General features: G+C 46.2%; 1 protein-coding gene across 1 annotated transcript in view; it reads right to left on the bottom strand.

Moving 5' to 3' along the window:
- LOC128844533 (transmembrane protein 104-like) overlaps positions 1-19,828 on the bottom strand; it is a 100,323-nt gene extending 80,495 nt beyond the window's left edge. The window contains exons 1-5 of the mRNA XM_054042329.1: positions 19,762-19,828; positions 15,151-15,272; positions 9,757-9,844; positions 7,552-7,632; positions 5,284-5,404 (exon numbers count right to left, since the gene is read on the bottom strand). Of these exons, the coding sequence (XP_053898304.1) occupies positions 5,284-5,404; positions 7,552-7,632; positions 9,757-9,844; positions 15,151-15,272; positions 19,762-19,794 (445 nt within the window). The 5' untranslated portion in view covers positions 19,795-19,828. The remainder of the gene's footprint in view (positions 1-5,283; positions 5,405-7,551; positions 7,633-9,756; positions 9,845-15,150; positions 15,273-19,761) is intronic.
- Positions 19,829-21,528: the final 1,700 nt, after the last annotated feature.

Below are 21,528 nucleotides of genomic sequence, written 5' to 3'. Positions count from 1 at the left end.
CACCCCTCACAGGGTTCATTTCCCAGCACAAATGGCCACTCTGAATTTTGCGTGGGGGAGGGCCCAGGCCCCACGCGTGGGTGGTGGTTCCCATCACCTCCTTTCCCCACCCTCGCACATTAGCGGCCCGATGGTATAGCCGGGCGGAGGAAAGCGGGGTGGCAGAACAGCTGAGGCACTGATGTGTCTCTGCAGTGCTCTCCTCTCCGCTTCGTTGTGTATGGCTGCTGCATGCCAGTCAGTGCTCCTGCTGGGCGTCCCAGAGAGGGACCCTCTGCCCCATAGCTCAAAAAATGGCAAGGCAGAGCTGTCAGAGCATAGCTTTCTGAAGGGTGGGCGCATAGCTCTGTCCTGGATTTCAGGTGCCTGAGTGATGCTCGGGGCTGCTCTGGCAGCACTACACCCCAGCTCAGATTTGGGTGGAGCCTAGATGCTAAGTGGGTGGGCCACAACCCACCCATGGCTACACCCCTGCCTCTAAGCAAAGTCATGCAACTCATACAAATACCTTTCTTGTCATCTGTTCCCACCAGGTACTCCTGGGGGGATTCAGGGCCAAAAATTAAAAATTCTGTGCCAAAAAAATTAAAAATTCAGCATATTTTATATGACAAAATAATGCAATATGATCACACCAGTTTCAATTGTTTTGGTAATTTATTTAAACTACAATACAGAAAAGAAATAGTCACAGTAACTATTCAGCATTTCCTAAACACATGAAAGTTAACTAATACTCTGCATTGCAGTTATAATCCTGGATTTTCATTTAAATTACATTACAGAACACCAAACAGCCAAAAAAAAAAATGTCGTTTTAAATTACTCAGACTTTCACACATGAAAGTCATACAGTGTTACTAATCGTTGTCCTGGCCCTCTCTGGGTACTTTGGGAAGTGTTTGCTTCTGATTGTCCTGACATTTTATTGACTGCTTAGTAAATGTTTTATTTGCCCTTAAAGTCTTTTTTTTTAATGGGCAAGTAAAATAAATCCTGAGCTGTAATCTAACCCCATTGTGCTACTTTGGCACAGGAAAAAAGTGAGAAAGCACATAGATCTTCCTAGCTGATTCCCTTACTGTCATTTATAAAGCTCTACATCACTTTGGCAATGTAGGGGCCTTAAAACGTTTACAGGTTTCATGCTGCTGGGGGAATGGACAGATTAGGAAAAGTTAACTAACATTAAGAACATTAACAATGTTACTACGCAGGCAGGCTCAAAAAATGAGATCAATTAACTAGCAGGCAGGGTGCTACATTTCTGCCTCAGGAACAGAGCCTTCCTTGTGTATAATAAAAAGACCTATCCCTCCCCATCCCTGGTGAGCCACCCCCTGACGGTGATCAACATCTCCCTCGGAGGCATGCCTGCCCAGCCCTCTGCAGCGATTTGCATCTCTGAGGCTGCTCCAGGCATGCTGGAACAGACGCACTGCCTGGACTGCTGGGGTAGAGATGCATGTTCCCCTGCAGATTTCATTTTCATTTTTCTGCATGGGGGTGTGATGTTAGGAGTGTGATAGAATATCTCATTGAAAGATGACAGGGCCAGAAAGAGTTAATTAACTCACCGACTGACCTGACCCATGAACTTTAGAGACTGGCTAGGAAGATGTGTAAATGAATAGAGCTTTGAAATGCAAGTCTGCATTGTTAGAGATCTCAAGGGTAGATGTTTGCTCAGGTCTTGTGATGTAAGCAAACAAGTCTTGTCTATTGCTATAACTTTAATTCAAAGATCAAAAAAGGAATATTAACATTTATGATGATACTTTAGTGAAACAGTTTCATTGTCTCTGTGTCTCTTTGAAGGTTGTGGTAACCTGTATCTGAACTGTTTAATGAATAAATTACCCTGTGCTAATTGCCAGGATGTTTGGAAGGAGAGTTAAGCCTATTATTTTCTCAGGCCGAAAGGTTGCTGGAAATGTATAAGAACCCTGGGAAACAATCCTACTTCATCTCAGATCTGCTTTGGGTTTCAAAAGGGGGAAACCTTAAGCCACAAGGATTGAGATCCTCAGTCATTGACTGGAGCCACCCTGAATATGGACATTGAACTATAACCTATGGACTGGTTTCAGAGTAGCAGCCGTGTTAGTCTGTATCCGCAAAAAGAACAGGAGTACTTGTGGCACCTTAGAGACTAACAAATTTATTAGAGCATAAGCTTTCGTGGACTACAGCCCACTTCTTCGGATGCATATAGAGTGGAATAAATATTGAGGAGATATATATACACACATACAGAGAGCATAAACAGGTGGGAGTTGTCTTACCAACTCTGAGAGGCCAATTAAGTAAGAGGGGAAAAAAAACTATGGACTATAGCTGAAAGGACTTTTGGCAACTACAAGCTCACCTCTGCTATGTATCTGAACCTCAAGAATTAAATTCAAGTCTGTATGTATATTGATCTTTTAACCAACTCTTTTTCTTTTTTAATAAATTTTAGCTTAGTTAATAAGAATTGGCTATTAGCGTGTATTTTGGGTAAAATCTAAGTTGTAATTGAACCTGGGTATGTGGCTGATTCTTTGGGATTGGAAGAACCTTTTCTTTTATATGAGGAGATAAGATTTTCAGTAATAATCATCATCATATGTTTGACAGGTGTGTCTGGACGGAGGCCTGAGGCTGGGTACTTTAAGGGAACTGCGTTGTTTGGACTTCTAAGTAACCAGTAAGGTACTATAGAAGCTGTTTTGTGCTGGCTTGGTAAATCTAAGTATTGGAATAACCACGAGCGTTTGGGGTTTGTCTGCCCCATTTTGTTTGCAGTTCACCCTAATTGAGTGACCTCAGCTGGCTCCCATGGGCAGCACCGTCACGGGGGGGGGGGGGAGCACAGAAATTTGCAGACCATTTGAATTCTGCACCCCTACAGGGGTGCAGAATTCTGTCAGGAGTACCACCAGGTTGTGTTTTATTTATGACATATTTTTGGACCGTTCACAAAGACTCTTGGGGGGAGGATTACTTTAGATACTGGAACAGCCACTGGATCTGTAGCCCCACAATCACAGTGCCATTAAGGAGCACTGCCAATGACTTCCAAGGACAGCAGCAAACAAAATTTCAAGGGCATCCCCGTAAGGTGTATTGAAAGAGGAAGTCCATGCGAGGAAGGATGGTCCAGTGGCTAGGGTGCTAATCTAGACTTGGATTGGATAATCTAGACTCAGCTCTGCCACAGACTGTGTGTGTGTGTGTGTGTGTGTGTGTGTGTGTGTGTGTGTGTGTGTGTGTGTGTGTGTGTGTGTGTGTGTGTGTGTGTGAGAGAGAGAGAGAGAGAGAGAGACAGACAGACAGACAGACAGACACACATTAGGCAAGTCACTCTGGCTCAGTTTCCCACCTCACTTCCTACATTACAAGGGTGTTGTGAGAATAAACACATGAAAGAATTGGAGGGGCTCAGATACTTAGGTGGTTCCTGTTAGTGCAGTTTGGGCCTGTGCAGATTTCTTTTTAGTTGTGTTTGTTTTTAATTTCTTGTGAAAAATCAGTAGTTTGATTTCACTTTGACTATACTAAAACATTCACCCACTTGCCAAAGTTACACTTATCCTTATAGGATATTCTGCCTTGCATAAGTGCCTGTATTTTACATATGGGGGCCAGTTCCGTAGCTGATGTAAACTGGTTTAATGCCATTGAAGTCTATGAAGCTACCAGTTTAAACAGCTAAGGATCTGGCCCGGGATACTTTTGTGAACATGGTTCGCTATATACACGGAGAACAGAAAATTGTTCAGTCAAAATTCTTCCCCAAGCACAGCAGGCCTGTGACATCACACTAGCCAGCCATTCTCAATTTGCCCCAAGCCCCGGGCCCCGCAGGGGCCCCCCACAAGAATATAGTATTCTATAGTATTGCAATTTTTTTATATGGAAGGGGCCCCCGAAATTGCTTTGCCCCAGGCCCCCTGAATCCTCTGGGCGGCCCTGAAAATAGGACCTTCAGCTGAAAAGTCACCAAGCAGAGAGCCCATTGGAGTCGATTCAAAATATGTCTCCTTTGTGTAGTATATGGCTCAGATGTCCTCTGATTTTCAAGTCAAGATTAATAAAATCAGCTTAAGTGTGTACAAAAATAGTACCTCATCTATTCAGCATTGTGTGAACAGCAATGTTGCTATACACTGCATCCCTGCTTTTAAAGTTGTTTCACCCTGAGCATCATTTTAAAGTTATCTTGCTTTCTGTTTTGTCATTTGAAAATAGCAAATACAGCTGCTCTGTTATCAGCTGCCAGGTTTTCTGTCCGTTTCTTTCTATATACCTCCTTCACAAGCAGCTCGCTATGGGAGCCAGCGCTCGGGGAACTGAAGCCTGATCCAAGTCGCCTGGAGTTCATGGAATTTCCACATCTACTGGAGAAAAGTTACCGATGCTAGAACTATCAAGACTTATGATGGAATGGATTATGTGAGGAGGGCAGCAGTGGAATGCTAGATAGCCTCTTCTCATACTCAAAGAGAGAGGCAAAGAGTGCTACAAAAGGAAGTGCATCATGGGAGTCCCATGGAGATTTAGTCACAGGGAGAGACCACAGTGCATCATGGGAGATATACTGCAGTCATGGAGCAAGGCCCATATGGGTGAAGGAGGGCATAAAGGACCTAAAACTGCAAATCCCACAAGGCACCATGGCAGCTCAGACACAGAGATTGATGTTGATCCAAAATAAAACACTGACATTTGCAAATTAAATATTTTCAGAATCCTTCATCCTCAAAAAGTTTTGCTATTTTCTCCCAATCTGGATGTACCACTTCAAAATGGCAAAACAACAGACTTTCCTGCAGGATGGAAATTCCATTTTTCAATCAGCTTGCCTCAGAGCATATGCTCATGAGACACCACCTAGGAATGTAACAAGACCTTGATGAAAGACCTGTGAAGCGAGGGAACCAATGGAAACATATCCAACAAGAAAGTTTGGAACTTCTAAGACATCACAGCAGAGTAAGTTTAGAGGATTTTGGGAAGAATTCAGCTTCAGAAACTGGCTTGGTTTGGGTCCAGAAAGCGCTTTGTATGGTGTTTCACTGACAAAAACTTTCAAGAAATGCAATTACTTGTACCCACAATTCCCAATTCTGGTTACATTTGTAAAGTGCTCTGCTGAACGCACTGGTAACAGACTAAGCTGCCACAATCTCATCCAGCTCCAGCCTGTGAAGGTGGACATAGAGAGAATAACTCTGAAAGTTTCCCAGAGAATCAGTTCCAAAGCAAAATAGGAAAGCAAAATACATCCAGGAAACCTACCCGTACTGAAGTACATCTTGGTCAGGTCAGTCAGAGAGAGCAGCTCATTTATATCAAACACACTTGGCTTTGGATCATCTGGCAGGCAATAGCAACAGCAAATGTACTTTGATGAGGATTCCTTCAAGAGAATATAAAAGGGACAGAACCATTTTCTGGTCATGTGCAGTCTATGTAACACACTGGCAAAGCGGGTATTGCATTCCACTAGAGGACAACAACTTACTATTTATAAAAGACCAGGGAGATACTCTTTTAGCTCAAGTGGTAGAAGTTTGTTGTTGTGGTGTTGAAGATTCTCAATTCAAATCCTGATGGCAACCCATGTGGGATGGGAGAGGGGTTGTTACATGTACACTAAACATGAGCACATGACCCTCAACTGGGCATCACCTTTGGAATTGGACACTGATGTGGGTGCAGAGTTCAGAGCTGGCATTAGCATTTTTGACTGGGACTGCAAAACAGACTGGGCCTGAAAAAACCCTCCCCAGGCATAACAGTGTTTTATCACACTACTCTGCATAGAGCAGGCCTAGGGATTCTGGGAAGTGTTCCTTAGCAAGGTGATTCTTTGGGGATATGTCCCAAACTTAACTGATGGGAGTGTGTGTGAGAAGAGAAATCTTCGGAGGTCTCACCTCCAAGGATCCTAAGACACCATAGGCTTGGCAGGGCCCAAACATTGCCTCCAACAGAATTTAAAGACATTTATAGCCCAAAAGGGCCCTTTTCACGGCTAATCTCAGTATGACTAACAGGATGCTTTCAATGTCAAAAACTTGCTGATTCAGCACTTTCTCTTCCCAGCTGCAGCAGCTGTTCATTGACTCTACAAACAAGCCTGCTTTCCAGGCACTAGTCAGGTCCTGGTGTCAGTTTTCATTGAGGCTGGAGGCAGTAGACTAGTCCAATTAAATCAGATTCATATTGTTAGCACAGAGGAGGTTGCTTAATGGGGCTCCTACATCACTTAAGGGACCTCTATGTACTTTACATTCCGTATTCAGAAGGCCTCTGTAGTGAATCACTCACTTTTTAATTTCTCTTGTTACTAGCCAAATAGCTTCCTCTTAAGTCATGATATAATCACATAATAATATACATCCTATATATGTATGTACACACACACCAGATTTTTTTACCTTCAGGTTATTATATACAGTAATATATATTTATTGTGTATATATATATTTGTACAATATGTGTGTTGTATACCATAATATAGTCATACACACCCTTGGAATAAAAAATAAAATTATTCATTCTCCCTGTAGAATTGATAATTCCACAGGCTCACCAGCCCTATAGGAAAATGTATCTGAAATGAGAAGCATTTTATTACGTCCTGCATAATTGATGGATTTGAGTCAATTCCTAATATTCAGATTTACCAGTTGGCTCTCAAAAGCTAAATTCACGTGATTAGTGGGTAAGACTAAAAGGCATGGTTCAATGTCTATTGAAATCACTAAGAGTCTTTCCACTGACTTCAGAGCAGGTTGAGACTCCATATGACTTCAAGACGATAATACAGTAGTACTAGATAGATTCTTCTCTATACTTTGGGTTATATTTGGTTCAAAGTAGAGCTGGTCCAAAATTTTCAACAAAACTTTTTTGGTCCACAAAAAAAAAAAAATTTTTTTTTTTGCAAAAACGTATTGTTTCATCAAAACTTTCTTCACGTCCAGGATGGAATTTCTGGCCTCCGAGACAGAGAGAGACTCACCCTAAAATAGCAAATAGCCCAGTGGTTAGAGCACTAATCTAGGATGTCAGAGACCAGATCAGGTACAGCAGGAGTTTGTGAGGTGCCCTAACCATTTAGCTATTGACTATTCTGGAGATATCTTGACATTTTTAAAAGGTATCATTTGCATAGGAACAAAACAGCCATCCCTGGTTCAAAGGTTGTTTAAGAGGTCACACTGTTTAGGTTCAGACTTCTATAGCAGAATCCAAATTCAAAGACAAAACAGATACAAAGAAAATTGTGTGGGCTCACCACATCCATCAGAAGTTGGAGACATGGCACCAGTTCTTCCTCCTGTATGCTATGGTGCAATAGAACCATCTACTTACCAGCTGGGAACTAGGATCAATCGGCTCTGAACCTCTCAGTGCTCTCAGCTAAAAGGATGGTAGCTCTGGTGAGATGTTTGATAACAGAGAGGATCCGTGGAGCTATAATGAAGGATAAGGGATGCCCTGCCCTTACCCTTTCAAGCAAAAGAAAAGAAAAATTCTTACTGAAGGGAAACTTACTGAACGAAGAGTCTTTGACTGGGTGGACTCTTCTCCTCTCTTTGCAGACATGGGAATATTTTCTTTCAACATCATTTCATTCTAAAAATGCAAAGAGGAAAGTCAGTGGAGCTTTGCAGAGCCATAAATATAGTAAAAATTAAGGCCAAGTCCTCAGCCAGTGTATATCAATATAGCTACACTGATGTCCACATTCCACAGAAGAGCTGATTCATGTGTGTCGAGCATGGCACTACAGGTGATTGCAATATTCAGTACAGCTATAATCTTAAGTATTCAGAATTATACATCCACTGTTGCATAGTGTCATCTGCGTGTGATTCAACCTTCGCACTGCTTGTAAAGTGAAACAGTACAACATTCAATCATTATGTGTAGATTTAATTTGTAAAAAAAAAAATATGGAAAAAAGTATGTAAGACAAGTGTATGGGTCAAACTAGCCTATGAACGTGCTGGAACTTTGCATGATTTTTTTTTTAAGAGTTTGGTCTGTTGTTTGCTATTTTAGTCAAGAATTTAATTTCAAAATATTGATATTTGTGTACATACATCTAAGAAATCAAGGGCCTAAATCCAAAGCTCAGTGTAGTCAATGTGTGTCTTGTCAATGGTTTCAATGGGCTATGGCTCATGCCCTAAAACAGGACCTACACTCATTAAAGTCAACAGAGAGACTCCCATTGACTTCAGTGGGTTTTGGATCAGGCTCCATATGAACAGTACATATATTACAGAACAGCATAGAACAGATCTGTACAATAAGCCATTATATAGTCCACGCACAAGGCACAAGTGCTGAATGATGCATCTCCTACACTTTCATGAAACCTTTACGCCTTCTGTTTATTTTCTTGCTGGGGAAGCAGGGGGAGAAGGCTAGGTAGGATGCAGTGGCTTGCTACAATAGCCACATACATCGTTAAGTTAAGGAAGAGCTCATCAACCCCAAGTTTTGCCATTAACTCAGAGCTCTTGCTTTTTTGGCTCTAAGCAAGACTTTTAACATTAGGTTAATGGGCTTTTTTGTAGTTTAATGAAATGATGAATGGGGATGTTACTGGATACAATATCTTTTGAACTACATGAAACACTCCATACAAGCCAAGATGAGGCTACTGAAGCAGTAACTATTTTAGATCAGCACAAATCATCCAGACGAACTCGCTCCAAGCATTGCATAGGAATAAAAAAGCCACTTTGCTCTGTTCTGTTATTCACAAAGTCCACATGCAGTGACTGGAGACTTTCATGTTACATTAATACAAGCAGAAGTCACAGGCCCTGTACCTATGGTTAGAGAAAAAAGAGTTAGACTAAAAGCTTTGGGGACAGAGATATTTTGGCATTTTAATTAAAATAACTCCGCTGGTTTTGACATGCTGTTTGTTCTCTACTCCAGCAAACACCTCCCTGTGCTGTCTTTGTGCATGAGGCACTCTGCCTGAACTTGTCCACAAGGTCACCGTGCTCTCCTTATTCAAATCCCACCTACAGCAACTAGCCAGCTGCAAAAGGCAAGATTACAAAGTAATTCAGTCTACATATTACAGACACATTTTATAAGTGTGCATGTAGATCATATCAGTACATACATACCCACGCAGCAGATTTGTTGACTTTCGGGATACACTGTGAATGTGGTTATTTATTGTTTGCATTACAGCAGCACCTAAGGCAGGCACTGTACAAACATAGCAAGTAACAGTTCCTGCCCCCAAGAGTTTATGATCTAAATAGACAAGACAAACAAAGGATGGGAGAAAAGAAGTGTTATCACCCACACTGTACAGGTGGGGAATTGAGGTCAGAGAGAGGAGGTGACTTGCCCGAGGTCACACAGTCTGGAGAAGAGCCCAGATCTCTTGAATTGAGTTCCAGGGAAGTAACCACTACCTTTGGGAATCTGTTCTGGATACAGCTGATCAAAGACATTGAGAAAGTTTCAATGATAATTTTTGACTGAAATTTTAAAAATCATATTTGCAGTAGAGTCCGAAGGTCAACAAATCTGGAAACTGATAGAGGCAGAGAAGCAAAGGTGCAGAGTCAAAGACCCTTCCTTAAAAGGCCCTGCCCCCAGGGTTACTCGCTTGAGCACCATGGCTCATCACAAATGGAGAGAGGCACTAATTTAACCTCAGGGAAAATACTTAAAAACTGTAAATAAAAAAAAAAAAAAAAAAAAAAAAAAAAAGAGATTCACCTCTTTGTGGCTGTCATTACTCCTGTCCCAAACAACTCTTGCATTTGCAGAGGACATTACTTCAATCAGGAAGGTCACAGTTATGTAACTAGAGGAAAAATGCAAGAGACATTGATTCTGGAATATTGCATGCTTGCTTCATTCATAACAAGATACTGCAAAAATAGCCCTAACAATTCATTCATCTCACTCAGACCTTTAACTGAGATGGGACAATGAGGAGAAGTTTAGATCTGGATCTGAATTAATTTAGCCTGGAATTTGGTTTTCCAGGTAAAATCGTGGCTGGATTTTAAGCAGTAGCATAACTGGGGGGGCGTGCAGGGAAAGCAGCCGCTTCCCCTCAGCACATTTTTCAAAAGTGGCGCCTTAGTTAGGGGTTACCATGGCGCCAGCAGGCGTCCCTATACTAAAGAATCCCTAGGCGAGGCCGGCGGTGAATGTAAGAGGTTCCAGTGAGGTCAGTGGCGGGCGAGCCAATGAGCAGGGTGTCTGGGAGCTGCCAGAGCTCTGGGTCCTTGCATGGCGCGGCGCGGCTCGGCAGCGGGAGGGGGGAAGCTGCTGTGGCGGTAGTTCAAGACATTCCGACACTAGGCAGAGCGCCGGCAGCTTCGCGGCGTGGAGGGGCTGCAGCGGGGCGCCCGGCTCGGAGCGAGGGAGAAGAAAGTGAGGGACGGGAGAAGGTGCTGCTGCTGCCCGGGCACGGGTGCTGCTGCTGCTCCAGCTCTCCGGGTGGTGAGGTGCAAAATGCCCCCTGAGCAGTGCCGCCCGCAGGGGGATGTACTGGCTGCTTGGTCTCTGTTCCCCGTGGGGAGCTGGCTCCTAGGTCGCGCCGGACTCAGCGGGAACCAGCAGGAGCTGGGCGTCCTGGCACTGTGGGGGAGGAGGAGGTCGCTCATCAGAAGCACCTGGGCAGCCAGGTAAGCGTGGACCCAATGAACAGGGTGTCTGGGAGGGGGTGGTCAGGGACCCACCGTCCACTTCCTGCTCACATCACATCCGAGACTCCAGCGCACCTGGAGCTTCCCGTGCACCTCTCCCCTCCCTGTCCCACGGTGGCCGCCGGGCGCGGTGTCATGGCTTCCTCCGAGGTTGCTCGGCAGCTGGTGAGTCCTGCCCGGGGGCGCGTGAAACTTTCTCGCCTCTTCTCTCCCCCCCCCCGACCGCACCCTAAAAACTTGCTCAGCCAGGCCGCACCCAGTCCCCACCCCCTGGACCGAGCCCCTCCGAGGGGGGGCGCAGCCAGGCCGCAGTGTGGCTGGAGGAGCCAAGGGGGTGGGGGACGCAGCGCGGACGGAGGAGCCAAGGGGGGGGGCGTGGAGCAGCTGGAGGAGGAGCCAAGGGGGGCGTGACCAGAGGAGGAGCCAAGGGGGGGCGCCTTTTTTATGTTTGCTCCCTCTGCACTTAGAACCTGGCTACGCCACTGATTTTAAGGACCTCATTCTTCTCATTTTATCAGTGCAACTCCATTGTTTTCAGTGGAGTTAATCTTGATTTTAGTTGAGTGTAAATGAGAGGAGAAACAGGCCCATCATTTGGATTTGACCCCCTCAAATCCCTTCAGCTTTTTTTTTTTTTTTGGAAATGTCAGCTGAATTTGAACTGGAAATAGAAAAGAGGCCCTCTTCCTCTTATAGCCCTGATTTGGAACCAAACCCATTACGGCAGGTTAGAACCCAGGGATTTTTACCTCAGCCTGCCTTTCCTTTTCCCCAACTATACCCCCTGAAACTCAAATGGGATCAGACTGGAGGTTCTGGCTTTATCTCATGTCTAGTCTAAGTTTTTCCTTTGAGCCCATGTTTGTAATAAGCATCACTGGCGAAAGGCCTACGCAGCAGGTGTGCAGAGCAAAGCATGTTTTGTACAGTAAGGCAGGTGGGCATGTCCCTGTTGCTGCTGAGCAGCCATTTTGCGTCTATTTATGCAGACTCACAGGGTGCTGTGACTCATACTTGCTGTATGCACAGACCATAGCCTGTGGCTGAACCCGTCATTTCCAATGGTCTCAACTAGTAGATCGCACAAGATATGTCAAGCCTCATAGTTCTTTCATTTGCATTACAATTGCGTCTAAAGGCCCAAATGAGATTCAGGGCCTCGTTGTGCTAAGTGCTGTAGACACACAAAGCAAGAGACTACTCATAACCCAAAGAGTTTGTGCTCTAAATAGACAAGACAGAGGGTGGGTGGAGTAAGGAAGGCACAGAAGAGGGAAAGTGACTTGCTCATGATCACACAGCAAGTCAGTGGCAAAGCCAGAAACTGAATCCTCCTCAGAATAAAATATTGTAAGAACAGAAAATGTTGTTCCGTTCTTGCAGCCTGAATACTATCATACGATCTGGAATGGGATGAGTGAATACACACTTCCTGAACTGCACTCAGTCACGCACACTTAAACACCTCTGGAAATTAGCCTCACAAATTCTGAAGCTGTTGGGCTTTTGCAGTATGTGGGTCTGTTTTCTCCCATTTGCACCTCTAGATGGCAGTAGGGTTTAAGGATTTATTTTTTTTTAAACACTGAGAGGACCAGAAATTCCTATGTAATCTAGATACCTAAGCCTCAGATCTGAGATCCAGTGTCAATCTCCATCTATTTTTGTCTAAAGTTTGAAAAGAACAGTTCTTGTTCTTCCACGACACATGCTGCTTAGAACACATGACAAGATGACTATGACGCTAATTATGTTTATGCAAAATTTACTCGGAGATCAGAAGGATCCTACCATGAGCTTTACAAATAAAGCCTAGAAGCCCGAACAAAAAATTCTGGCCATGGCCAAAAGCATAGTATTCCTTTCAATTTTATTTTTACAGCTTGGTTTAGTTACAAAGCCAGTGGCTTGACACTCCTAGTCCTCCTCTCCCATTAAAAAACCCAAGCCATCTCTGAGATAACAGCTGGAAAACAATTGATGGAACAGACACCATCTTTCTGTAATAAACGCCCTTCCACCATTATAGTGCTGGTAATAGTCCTGTTAAAAAGATACTGTTGTTACCTAAGAAAGGAAGAATTGCCCAGTGGTCAGGGTCCTAGCCTGGGATGCAGGAAACCTTGGTTCATTTTCCTGCCATGCCACAGACATCCTGTGTGACCTTGGGCAAGTCACTTAGACGCTGTGCCTTGCTTTCCCTTCTTTAAAATGGGGATAACAGCCCTGCCTTCCAAGGGTGTTGTGAGGATAAATACATTAAAGACCGTGAGGCACTCAGATATGACAGTATATCTACCTTAGAGAGATTGGAAGCTCTTTGTAATAAGTTTATAAACATATGAACTCTGTTCTAGGTTTGCACACTGCTTACCACCGGGGGGCACTGGCAGATAATAAACAGCACTAGTAATAATAATCTTGTACTTCAGCATTCTGAAGGGACAGCAACACTGCTACACAAGGTGGGGAATCAGAGCAGGTCCTTTGCCAATAGCTTTGTTCAGTCTATAGCAGGGGTGGGCAAACTACGGCCCGTGGACCACATCTGCCCCACCAGCCATCTTAATCCAGCCCTCAAGTTCCTACTGGGGAGGAGGATCTGGGGCTTGTCCCACTCCAGTGCTCCAGCCAGGAAGCAAGGTTGAGGGCCACTCCACACAACTCCCGGAAGCAGTGGCACGGCCCCCTCCGGCACTCCAGCCGGGGAGAAGGGTTGGGTGCTGTGCCACGTGGCTCCCGGAAGCAATGGTATGGCCCCCCCTCTGGCTCCTATGCGTAGGGGCAGCCAGGGGCCTCCGCTGCCCCCACCCCAAGTGCTGCCCCTGCAGCTCCCATTGGCTGGGAACCACAGCCAATGGGAGCTGCAGGGGCGGTGCCTGCGGATGGGGGAGCATGCAGAGCTGCCGGGGCTGCGCCTCGCTTAGGAGCTGGAGAAGGGACATGCCGCTGCTTCCGGGATCCACTTGAAGTAGAGTGCCGCCTGGAGCCTGCACCCCTGAGCCTCTCCCCGTGCCCCAACCCCCTGCTCCTCATCCCCAGCCCCCCCCCAGAGCCCTCACCCTTCCACCTCCCCCATATGAACCCAGAGCCCCCTCCCGCACCGTGAACTTCTCTTTTCTGGCCCCACCCTGGAGTCTGCACCCCCAACCAGAGCCCTCATCCCCTCCCGCACCCCAACCCCAATTTTGTGAGCATTCATGGCCCGCCATACAATTTCTATTCCCAGATGCGGCCCTCAGGCCAAAAAGCATGCCCACCCCTGGCCTATAGTCTCGGGACTCAGGATTTTGTCCCATTCCTCACATGACAATGCAAAGACCAGATGCTACCTTGTCAAATCCATGTGCCTGTGCAGGTATTTTAATCTTGGAAGTCTTTCCATTTTCCTTCCCTAGAATAATTTTAAACTGGACAAGTGAACACTTAACACCACATGACCAGAACAATCTCAAAACAGCCTCACAAACACTTTGCCCAGGCACCCAAATAAGCACTTGAGAATGCAGTTCAGGGAGACAGACACAGCAGAACCCGGTCTGCATGTGCAAACATAGCACTGTATGTGAGTATGCATCTATTCAATGTCTACATATCTAATGTGACAAAGTTCCTCCTCTACCTTGGTGGATCCTGCGCTTATTGGTGGATTTGGGGTAACAGCTGCATGACCGCTACAACTCCCTGGGCTACTTCCCATTGGCCTCCTCCAAACACCTTCTTTATCCTCACCACAGGACCTTCCTCCTGGTGTCTGATAACACTTGTACTCCTCAGTCCTCCAGCAGCACACCCTCTCACTCTCAGCTCCTTGTGCCTCTTGCTCCCAGCTCCTCACACGCACACCACAAACTGAAGTGAGCTCCTTTTTAAACCCAGGTGCCCTGATTAGCCTGCCTTAATTGATTCTAGCAGCTTCTTGATTGGCTGCAGGTGTTCTAACAGCCTTCTCCTTTAATTGTTTCCAGAAAGTTCCTGATTGTTCTGGAACCTTCCCTGTTATTTACCCAGGGAAGGGGGACCTACTTAACCTGGGGCTAATATATCTGCTTTCTATCACTCTCCTGTAGCCATCTGGCCTGACTCTGTCTCACGCACACACACAGTGTCTATGCAGTATCTGAGGCCATGTTTTACCTAAGAAACTCTAAGTAGAAAAAGATCATTCTAATTTAATATTTCTATTACAATAGTGACCAAAAGTCCCAATCAGGATCAGGCCTGGATGTGCTAGGTGCTGTACAAACACAGAAGAGGTAATGATCCCCGCTCCAAAGAGCTTACAACCTGAGAAAGGAATCTCACAATTACAGAATTGTTCATATACATTGTATCAGACACCATTTCATGTTACACAGCAAAGTTAGAAGAGTCGCAAAGTAAGCCTGGGTCCCAACTAAACCCTAGGATAGGAAGGGGAGACCATGTAAAAAGGTGTTTCTCTATACTTTACCTCATCACCATGGCAAGTGCCAAGATAACACTGCTGGCCAGCCAGCCTGCATCAGCAAAGGCTTTGGGCAGGGCTAAGATTCCAATTCCGAACATTGAGTTAAATACATACATCATGCCGACCTAGAGTAAAAGAGATGGGAGTAAGAATGAGCAGAGACTGCCTGAGGAGGGCAGGGAGAAGGTGAGATCCTGGTGACGAACTACCCGAACACTGGGCAACAGAGTCATAGAATTTAATGCCACAAGGGTCTACCAGAACATGCAGTTTGACTTCCTGTCTATCGCAGCCCATCAACACTACCCAGCACCCACATGCTAACCCTAGCAACTGAAATTAGACCAAAATATTACAGGAGACTAAATTATTATGTGCCATAGGTAGAGAATAGGTGAGACCAGATCAGCCCCTACATGAAAAGTTTCCACACAGTGAGCAGGAATCTGCACATTCCCATGCATGGTATGGTACAGGGATCATGTATACTGTGTAAAACAGTTTGACTATCTAAGCTCATGGGTCTTGGGGTCCTCACAGATGCCCTGGACCTTTCCACAGCTTCCCACTGGTCACCTCACCCACCCCAGCCTGCATAGCAACATCCTGTGGGCTCTCTGCTTGCCTTCAACCCCAGAGAGGTTTCACACAGCTGGTGGAAGAATTAACGTAATGCTGACACGATCATTGTTTTACATGCCCATTCCACATGGGCAATTCCAAGCATGACAACAGGGACAGTAGCGGTAGCCCCCCAGCTACACACCTCACTGGGAATGTGGGGGGGGGTTTAGGAGGGCAGATGCTACACATCTGGAGCTCTTCCCCTTCCACACACTTCTTGTTCAGGGCACGATCTATTCTCATGGGAGAAATTTTCCCTTATGGAAAGAACCAAGTCAAGGCCTACTCACTACTTGCTCCCTGAGTAAGCCCTCAAAGTGGGACTTGTGTGGTTCACAGCCCTCTTGCAGCCTCTCTGCACAGAGGTGAATTTCATCCTCAGCAATTGATTGGTGCTCACTGACCTCTGCAAAGCCTCTCCCAGAAGTGGCTTCACAAAAGTCTTGAGTCACCATTATAGAAAGACCTTGACAAGTGTAGTCCTACAGGGAGCTGATTTAATTTATGCCTTCATGACTAATTTCAAGCTGAAGTAAACTCTTGTAGCAAACCAAATATGGCTCAGATCATCCTGTGCTTTTTCTCTCAGCTGCGGACACACTACCAGAAGGAGATCATGTACTCATTCACTCCCAAATAGCTCTTCTCTGCCTGCTGTCCCCTCCCTTGCCCCACTCCCAGACAAAATCTCAGCATCACCAATATAACTAGAGCTCATTATTTATAGAGCCACTAGCTTCTGAAACGTCTCTCTGAAAACATCTCTCTCTCATGAGTTTGTGGGCCTTTATTCTCTCAATGATTCTACATCAGATTGGCTCAGTTCACAACTCAAAGGACAAATTATTTTTATTGGGTTTTATTATTGTTAGCTTTTGTTTGTTTGCTTTAAACTGTCCAGCTTTGAAAACTCCATCTGAGATGAAAACCTCAGCTATGAGTTTCTGCTTCTTATCTCCTCACCAGAAAGAAACAAAAATTCTCAGTTTGTTTAAAAAGGGGGGAGGGGCTGATTCTCCTCCCACTTAGGAGAGCAAAAATCAGGAGTAAATTTTATTGTAGTCAATGGAGACAAACCAGTGTAGATCTTGTGTGAAACAAGACTCGGGCACAAAGATTTTAAAAGGCTGAATTGGACACAAAGCAGTGCTGAGTATACTAGAGATAAGGCTTCTGTTTTTCAGTGTTTATTAATTAGGGTTACCATATTTTGAGCCTCCAAAAGGAGGACACTCCACCGGGCCCCGGCCCCGCCCCCAGCCCCGCCCCAACTCCGCCCCCTCCCCTGCTTCCCGCGAACATTTGATTCGCGGGAAGCCTGAAGCAGGTAAGGGGGGGTGTGGGGAGAGGAGGCGCGGCCCAGGCTGGCCCCCCCGGTGTTTCCAACCTAGGTCGGGTCAGCTCGGGCCCTGGGGTGCCGGCCCCGGGCCCGGCCCCTGGCCGAGCACCCCTGGCCCGCCCAGCACTGCCGGTCCCCGGACCCCCGGCCGAACACCCCTGGCCCGCTCAGCACCCCCCAGCCTGGCCCCCGGAACCCCGGCCGAGCACCCCCCCGGCCCGCTCAGCACCCCCGGCCCCCCGGTCGAGCACCCACCCCGGCCTGCTCAGCACCCCCCGGCCCCTGGACCCCCGGCTGAGCACCCCCCCGGCCCCGCCGGCGCTCGGTGCCCCCGGCCCCCCCGGCGCTCACCCCCCCTGGTCCCCGGCACCGCCGGCGCTCGGCCCCGGGCCCCCCTGGCTCCTGGCCCCGCCGGCGCTCGGCCCCCCTGGTCCTCGGCACCGCCGGCGCTCAGCCCCCGCCGGCCCCCGGTGCCCCGGGCGCTCGGTGCCCCCGCCGGCCCCCGGCCCAGCACCGCCGCCCACATGTCCCGATTTTCCCGGACATGTCCGGCTTTTTGGGATTTCCCCCCGGACGGGGATTTGGAGCCCAAAAAGCCGGACATGTCCGGGAAAATCCAGACGTATGGTAACCCTATATTAATTTAATTTTTCCAAGGTTTTTTTGGGTGGGAGGGGGTTAGCAATTTTTTGTTTTCTGTAGGAATCCAAAAATCAGGATTTTGGGGGGCTCTCTTTGTATATACAGTGATGAGTCATATATATTACTCATTACACAGGTATATACCGTAATGAGTAAAGTGCACTAGGAAACACTGCAAGGAGATTAATGTAGTGCTTTTTGAAACAGCACAATGGAACTTGTAGTGGATTCCAGCAGGGTCCACATGGACCAATTAACACGCAACATATTAGTGCACTTTAGACATCACTCCCCCCATAGTCCAATTACTGTTGTGTCAACAAGCTCCTTAGGAACAAAGTAACTATTTCTGGTGTTTATTGGATAGAACATGGATTTTTTTTCTTTTCTTAGTGTGTGTTTGTTGCTGTATCTGGGGGCTTTATCCATATTCATCAGTTAAAACCTAAAATAATAAATCCTACTACAGAGAACGACCCTGCAAGGGCAGAGAGCTGGACACTTTTCAGCATCCCCCTGCACCATTTCATAGATTTTAAGGCCAGATGGGAGCTTTATAATCATCTAGTCTGAGCTCTTGCATAGCATAAGCCAGGACTCCTGCCTGAGCTACTTCCATCACACAGGCCTAGCTCTCGGACTCTTTCCTTCTCCCTGGCTCTCATTCATGTCCCGCCCCCCACTCCCTTTCCCTGACTCAGCTGCACCACGATTTTATGGTTCTGCTCCTAGAAGTTCACCTAGCTCCCTTATGCTCCTCTTCTCACTTACCCTAACAATATTATGGTCAAGATTATCAGGTGACCAAATTAGGGGGTGGGGGAGTCTGTTGAAAGAACGGCCCCATTGCACAGTTGTCTGAGCCTCAGCGCAACCATTTATGCAAGAGGTGAGATTTCTACCCTCCACTCTGGATCCTTTACCCCATGTGAAAGGGCTGGGGCAGTGTAAAGGGGCCCTAAAAGCCACAGCTCCCGCCAGGGAAGAATTCTGCCATTGCAGACACTGTGGTCGGCAGCTTGTAAGGCTGCTTCCAGGAACCCCTCCACAAGCCCTGGCCCAGGGCTGAGAATGGAAAGGGCATGTTAGGGGCAGGGCCACTGTGTGCAGCCCAGCAGAGATTCCAGGCAGTGCAGGAGCCCATAGGGGGCAGCCCATGGAGGCTGCCATAACTTAGACAGACCCTGGGGGCTCAAAGCCACCTTAGCCCCCACAGCGCCTGGGCAGGCTGCACATTCTATGCTGAGCATCTTGGAGGTACAGCACAGAACCTCCCCTAAGGTCTGGGTTGAGCATCAGAGAGGTTAAAAAAACAGCCAGTGGATTTGCCTTACACACTATGGGCCCTTTACACCACTCCTGCAGCATAAAGAGAACTTCATGTAGATGAGAATCAGGCCCTATAGGCTCATAAAACATGGAGGTCAATGACCTACCAGAGCATCTTGCAAAAGCCCCTTTGCAAGTACTGGGATCCCAGCTGACTGTGAGTCACTTTAATCCAAGCACTGAGACTCAGTAGTGGAGTACATGACTATAAGCTGCATCAATCAATCATGCCTGCGGTGCATAAACAGCCACACAGCACTGGCTATTTAACGAGACTCCCAAAATCTTGCCCTGGAATCTGTTGGGGTAACTAAGAATCCATTCCAGATATTGCAAACATCAGTCTCTTCTATGGTTGTTCCAAAATCCTGGTCAGGAATAAGGCAGGGCTGTCACCAGGACACTCAGGGCCAGCTCCAGGGTTTTGGCTGCCCCAAGCAGCCCAAAAACAAAACAACACACACAAAAAAAGCCGCGATCACGATCTGCGGCGGCAATTCGGCAGGAGGTCCTTCGCTCCAAGCCGGAGTGAAGGACCGTCCGCCGAATTGCCGGACGTGCCGCCCCTCTCAGGAGTGGCCGCCCCAAGTACCTGCTTGACAAGCTGGTGCCTGGAGCCGGTCCTGAGATCACTACATCCACCTGTTCTGTAAAAAAGTCATTTTGAAAGAGCATTTTACCATCAGTGAATATTGACTTTCTGCTCCCATCATTCACTTCTTGGTCATTTCCTGTGAAGAAACAAAAGTCAAATGATGGGGACAATCATCTTATTAAATACTCCATGTACTATTAAAGTCCCATTTACTCTGTGGGAAGCTGGATCTAAATTCTACAGCAAGGCCCCTTGGTTAAGTGTCAGTCTGTTGGGGCAGACTGCAAGTTATATGGCAGGTAATGGAAAATTCAAATGGGAGGTACCAGAGGATTAAAACTAGGAAAGGAATAATCCTATCCACATAAACAACACAAGAGATACTATCTTCATGTGGCTAAGACATTAGGATTGGAACTCAGAAGTTCTGTGGAGGGGAGGTTTCTTACACTACCACAGACCTTGTGTGGACAAGTCACTTAATCTCTGACCCAGATTTTTAAAGAAGCCTAAAGTCTCATTTTCAAAATGGATTTAAGCATTTGGGTGCCTAAATCTCATGGACTGTCGATAGAATTTTGGCCCATAGTACCTAAATACCTTTTGAAATGAGACTTCAGTTACTAAGTCAGTTGGGCATTGCAACACTAAGCACAACACCACCTAAACGCCTCAGTTCCCCATCTGTATAATGGAGGTAATAATACTTCCCTGCTTCACAAATGTGTTGTGAAGATAAATTCCCTGCGGCTTCTGAAACATTCAGATATGGCGGTGGCTGTAGACTCAAAAGTCCTGTTTGAGATAGAGGTAAATCCAGCTTTCTGAAGAAAAGGGGACTCACTTGATTACAAATATAATCATGAGAAGACTCTTCCTTTGAAGTCCAACCTACCTGAAACCAGAAAATCAACAAGCTGGTCATTCACTGCACACATGTCCACAAAGATGGTCAGCAGTGGAACAGATTTCTGCATGGAATTATACTGAGTCTTCGGGTTGCATGACAAAACTATCGTTCTAAGGAATTCAAACTGAAAGCGCTTAGACCAATTTTCATACATTTCATGTGCAGATTAACACAGGTTTGACAATAAAGCAAAACTTGTGAATCAAAGACAGTGAAAAACTGCCCTTGCCCAGTGGAAAGGCACGTAAGGTGAAAGAGGCAGGCTAACCAGTCAAGTTAAACTCATGCCTGCTACACAGGAAAGATGGCAGTGTAGAGATTTTCTTCTATGGTGTACAATAAACATGCAAATATGGCAAATTTATTCCAGATTAGCAATTTCAATGTTTTACAAATAAAGAATTCGGACCCAATACTTTATTCTACAGCACTGTTCAGCCAACAATCTTAAACTTCATCAGTTAAACCTCGCAATTCCCATGAGATCAGTGTTATCTCACTGCATTGATGGGTAAATCAAGGCACCTAAAAGTTACTAGGCAACTTACGCAAAACCACACGCCAGAATAAAAGCCTGGGGTGAAACCTGGTCCCACTGAAGTCAATGACAAAACTCCCAGGGACTTCAGTAAGGTCAGGATTTAGCCCCGGAATCCTGCTTTGACCATAACACCTTCTTTTTTGGGGCACCATCTCTGCTTTCCCAGCTGCTTAAAATTGGGATCAGCGTAGCATTTCTAAAACCACAATATTCTGTGTCCTCTTTACAGTATTCTAAAAGAAACAATGTTAAAAGAAGCAGAAACAATGTAAGAAAGAAATCACTCACAGCCCAAGCGTTCTCAGCATGAGCGCATTACACCAACACTGAGCATAGCGCGCTAGCAGTGACATCGCTGCCCTAGCACATAGAGAAAACACTACGAGGACCCTTGAACACTG

Source organism: Malaclemys terrapin, chromosome 10 (assembly GCF_027887155.1).
Source record: "Malaclemys terrapin pileata isolate rMalTer1 chromosome 10, rMalTer1.hap1, whole genome shotgun sequence".
NCBI lineage: Eukaryota > Metazoa > Chordata > Testudines > Emydidae > Malaclemys > Malaclemys terrapin.
This window is presented reverse-complemented; position numbering and strand designations above follow the sequence as displayed.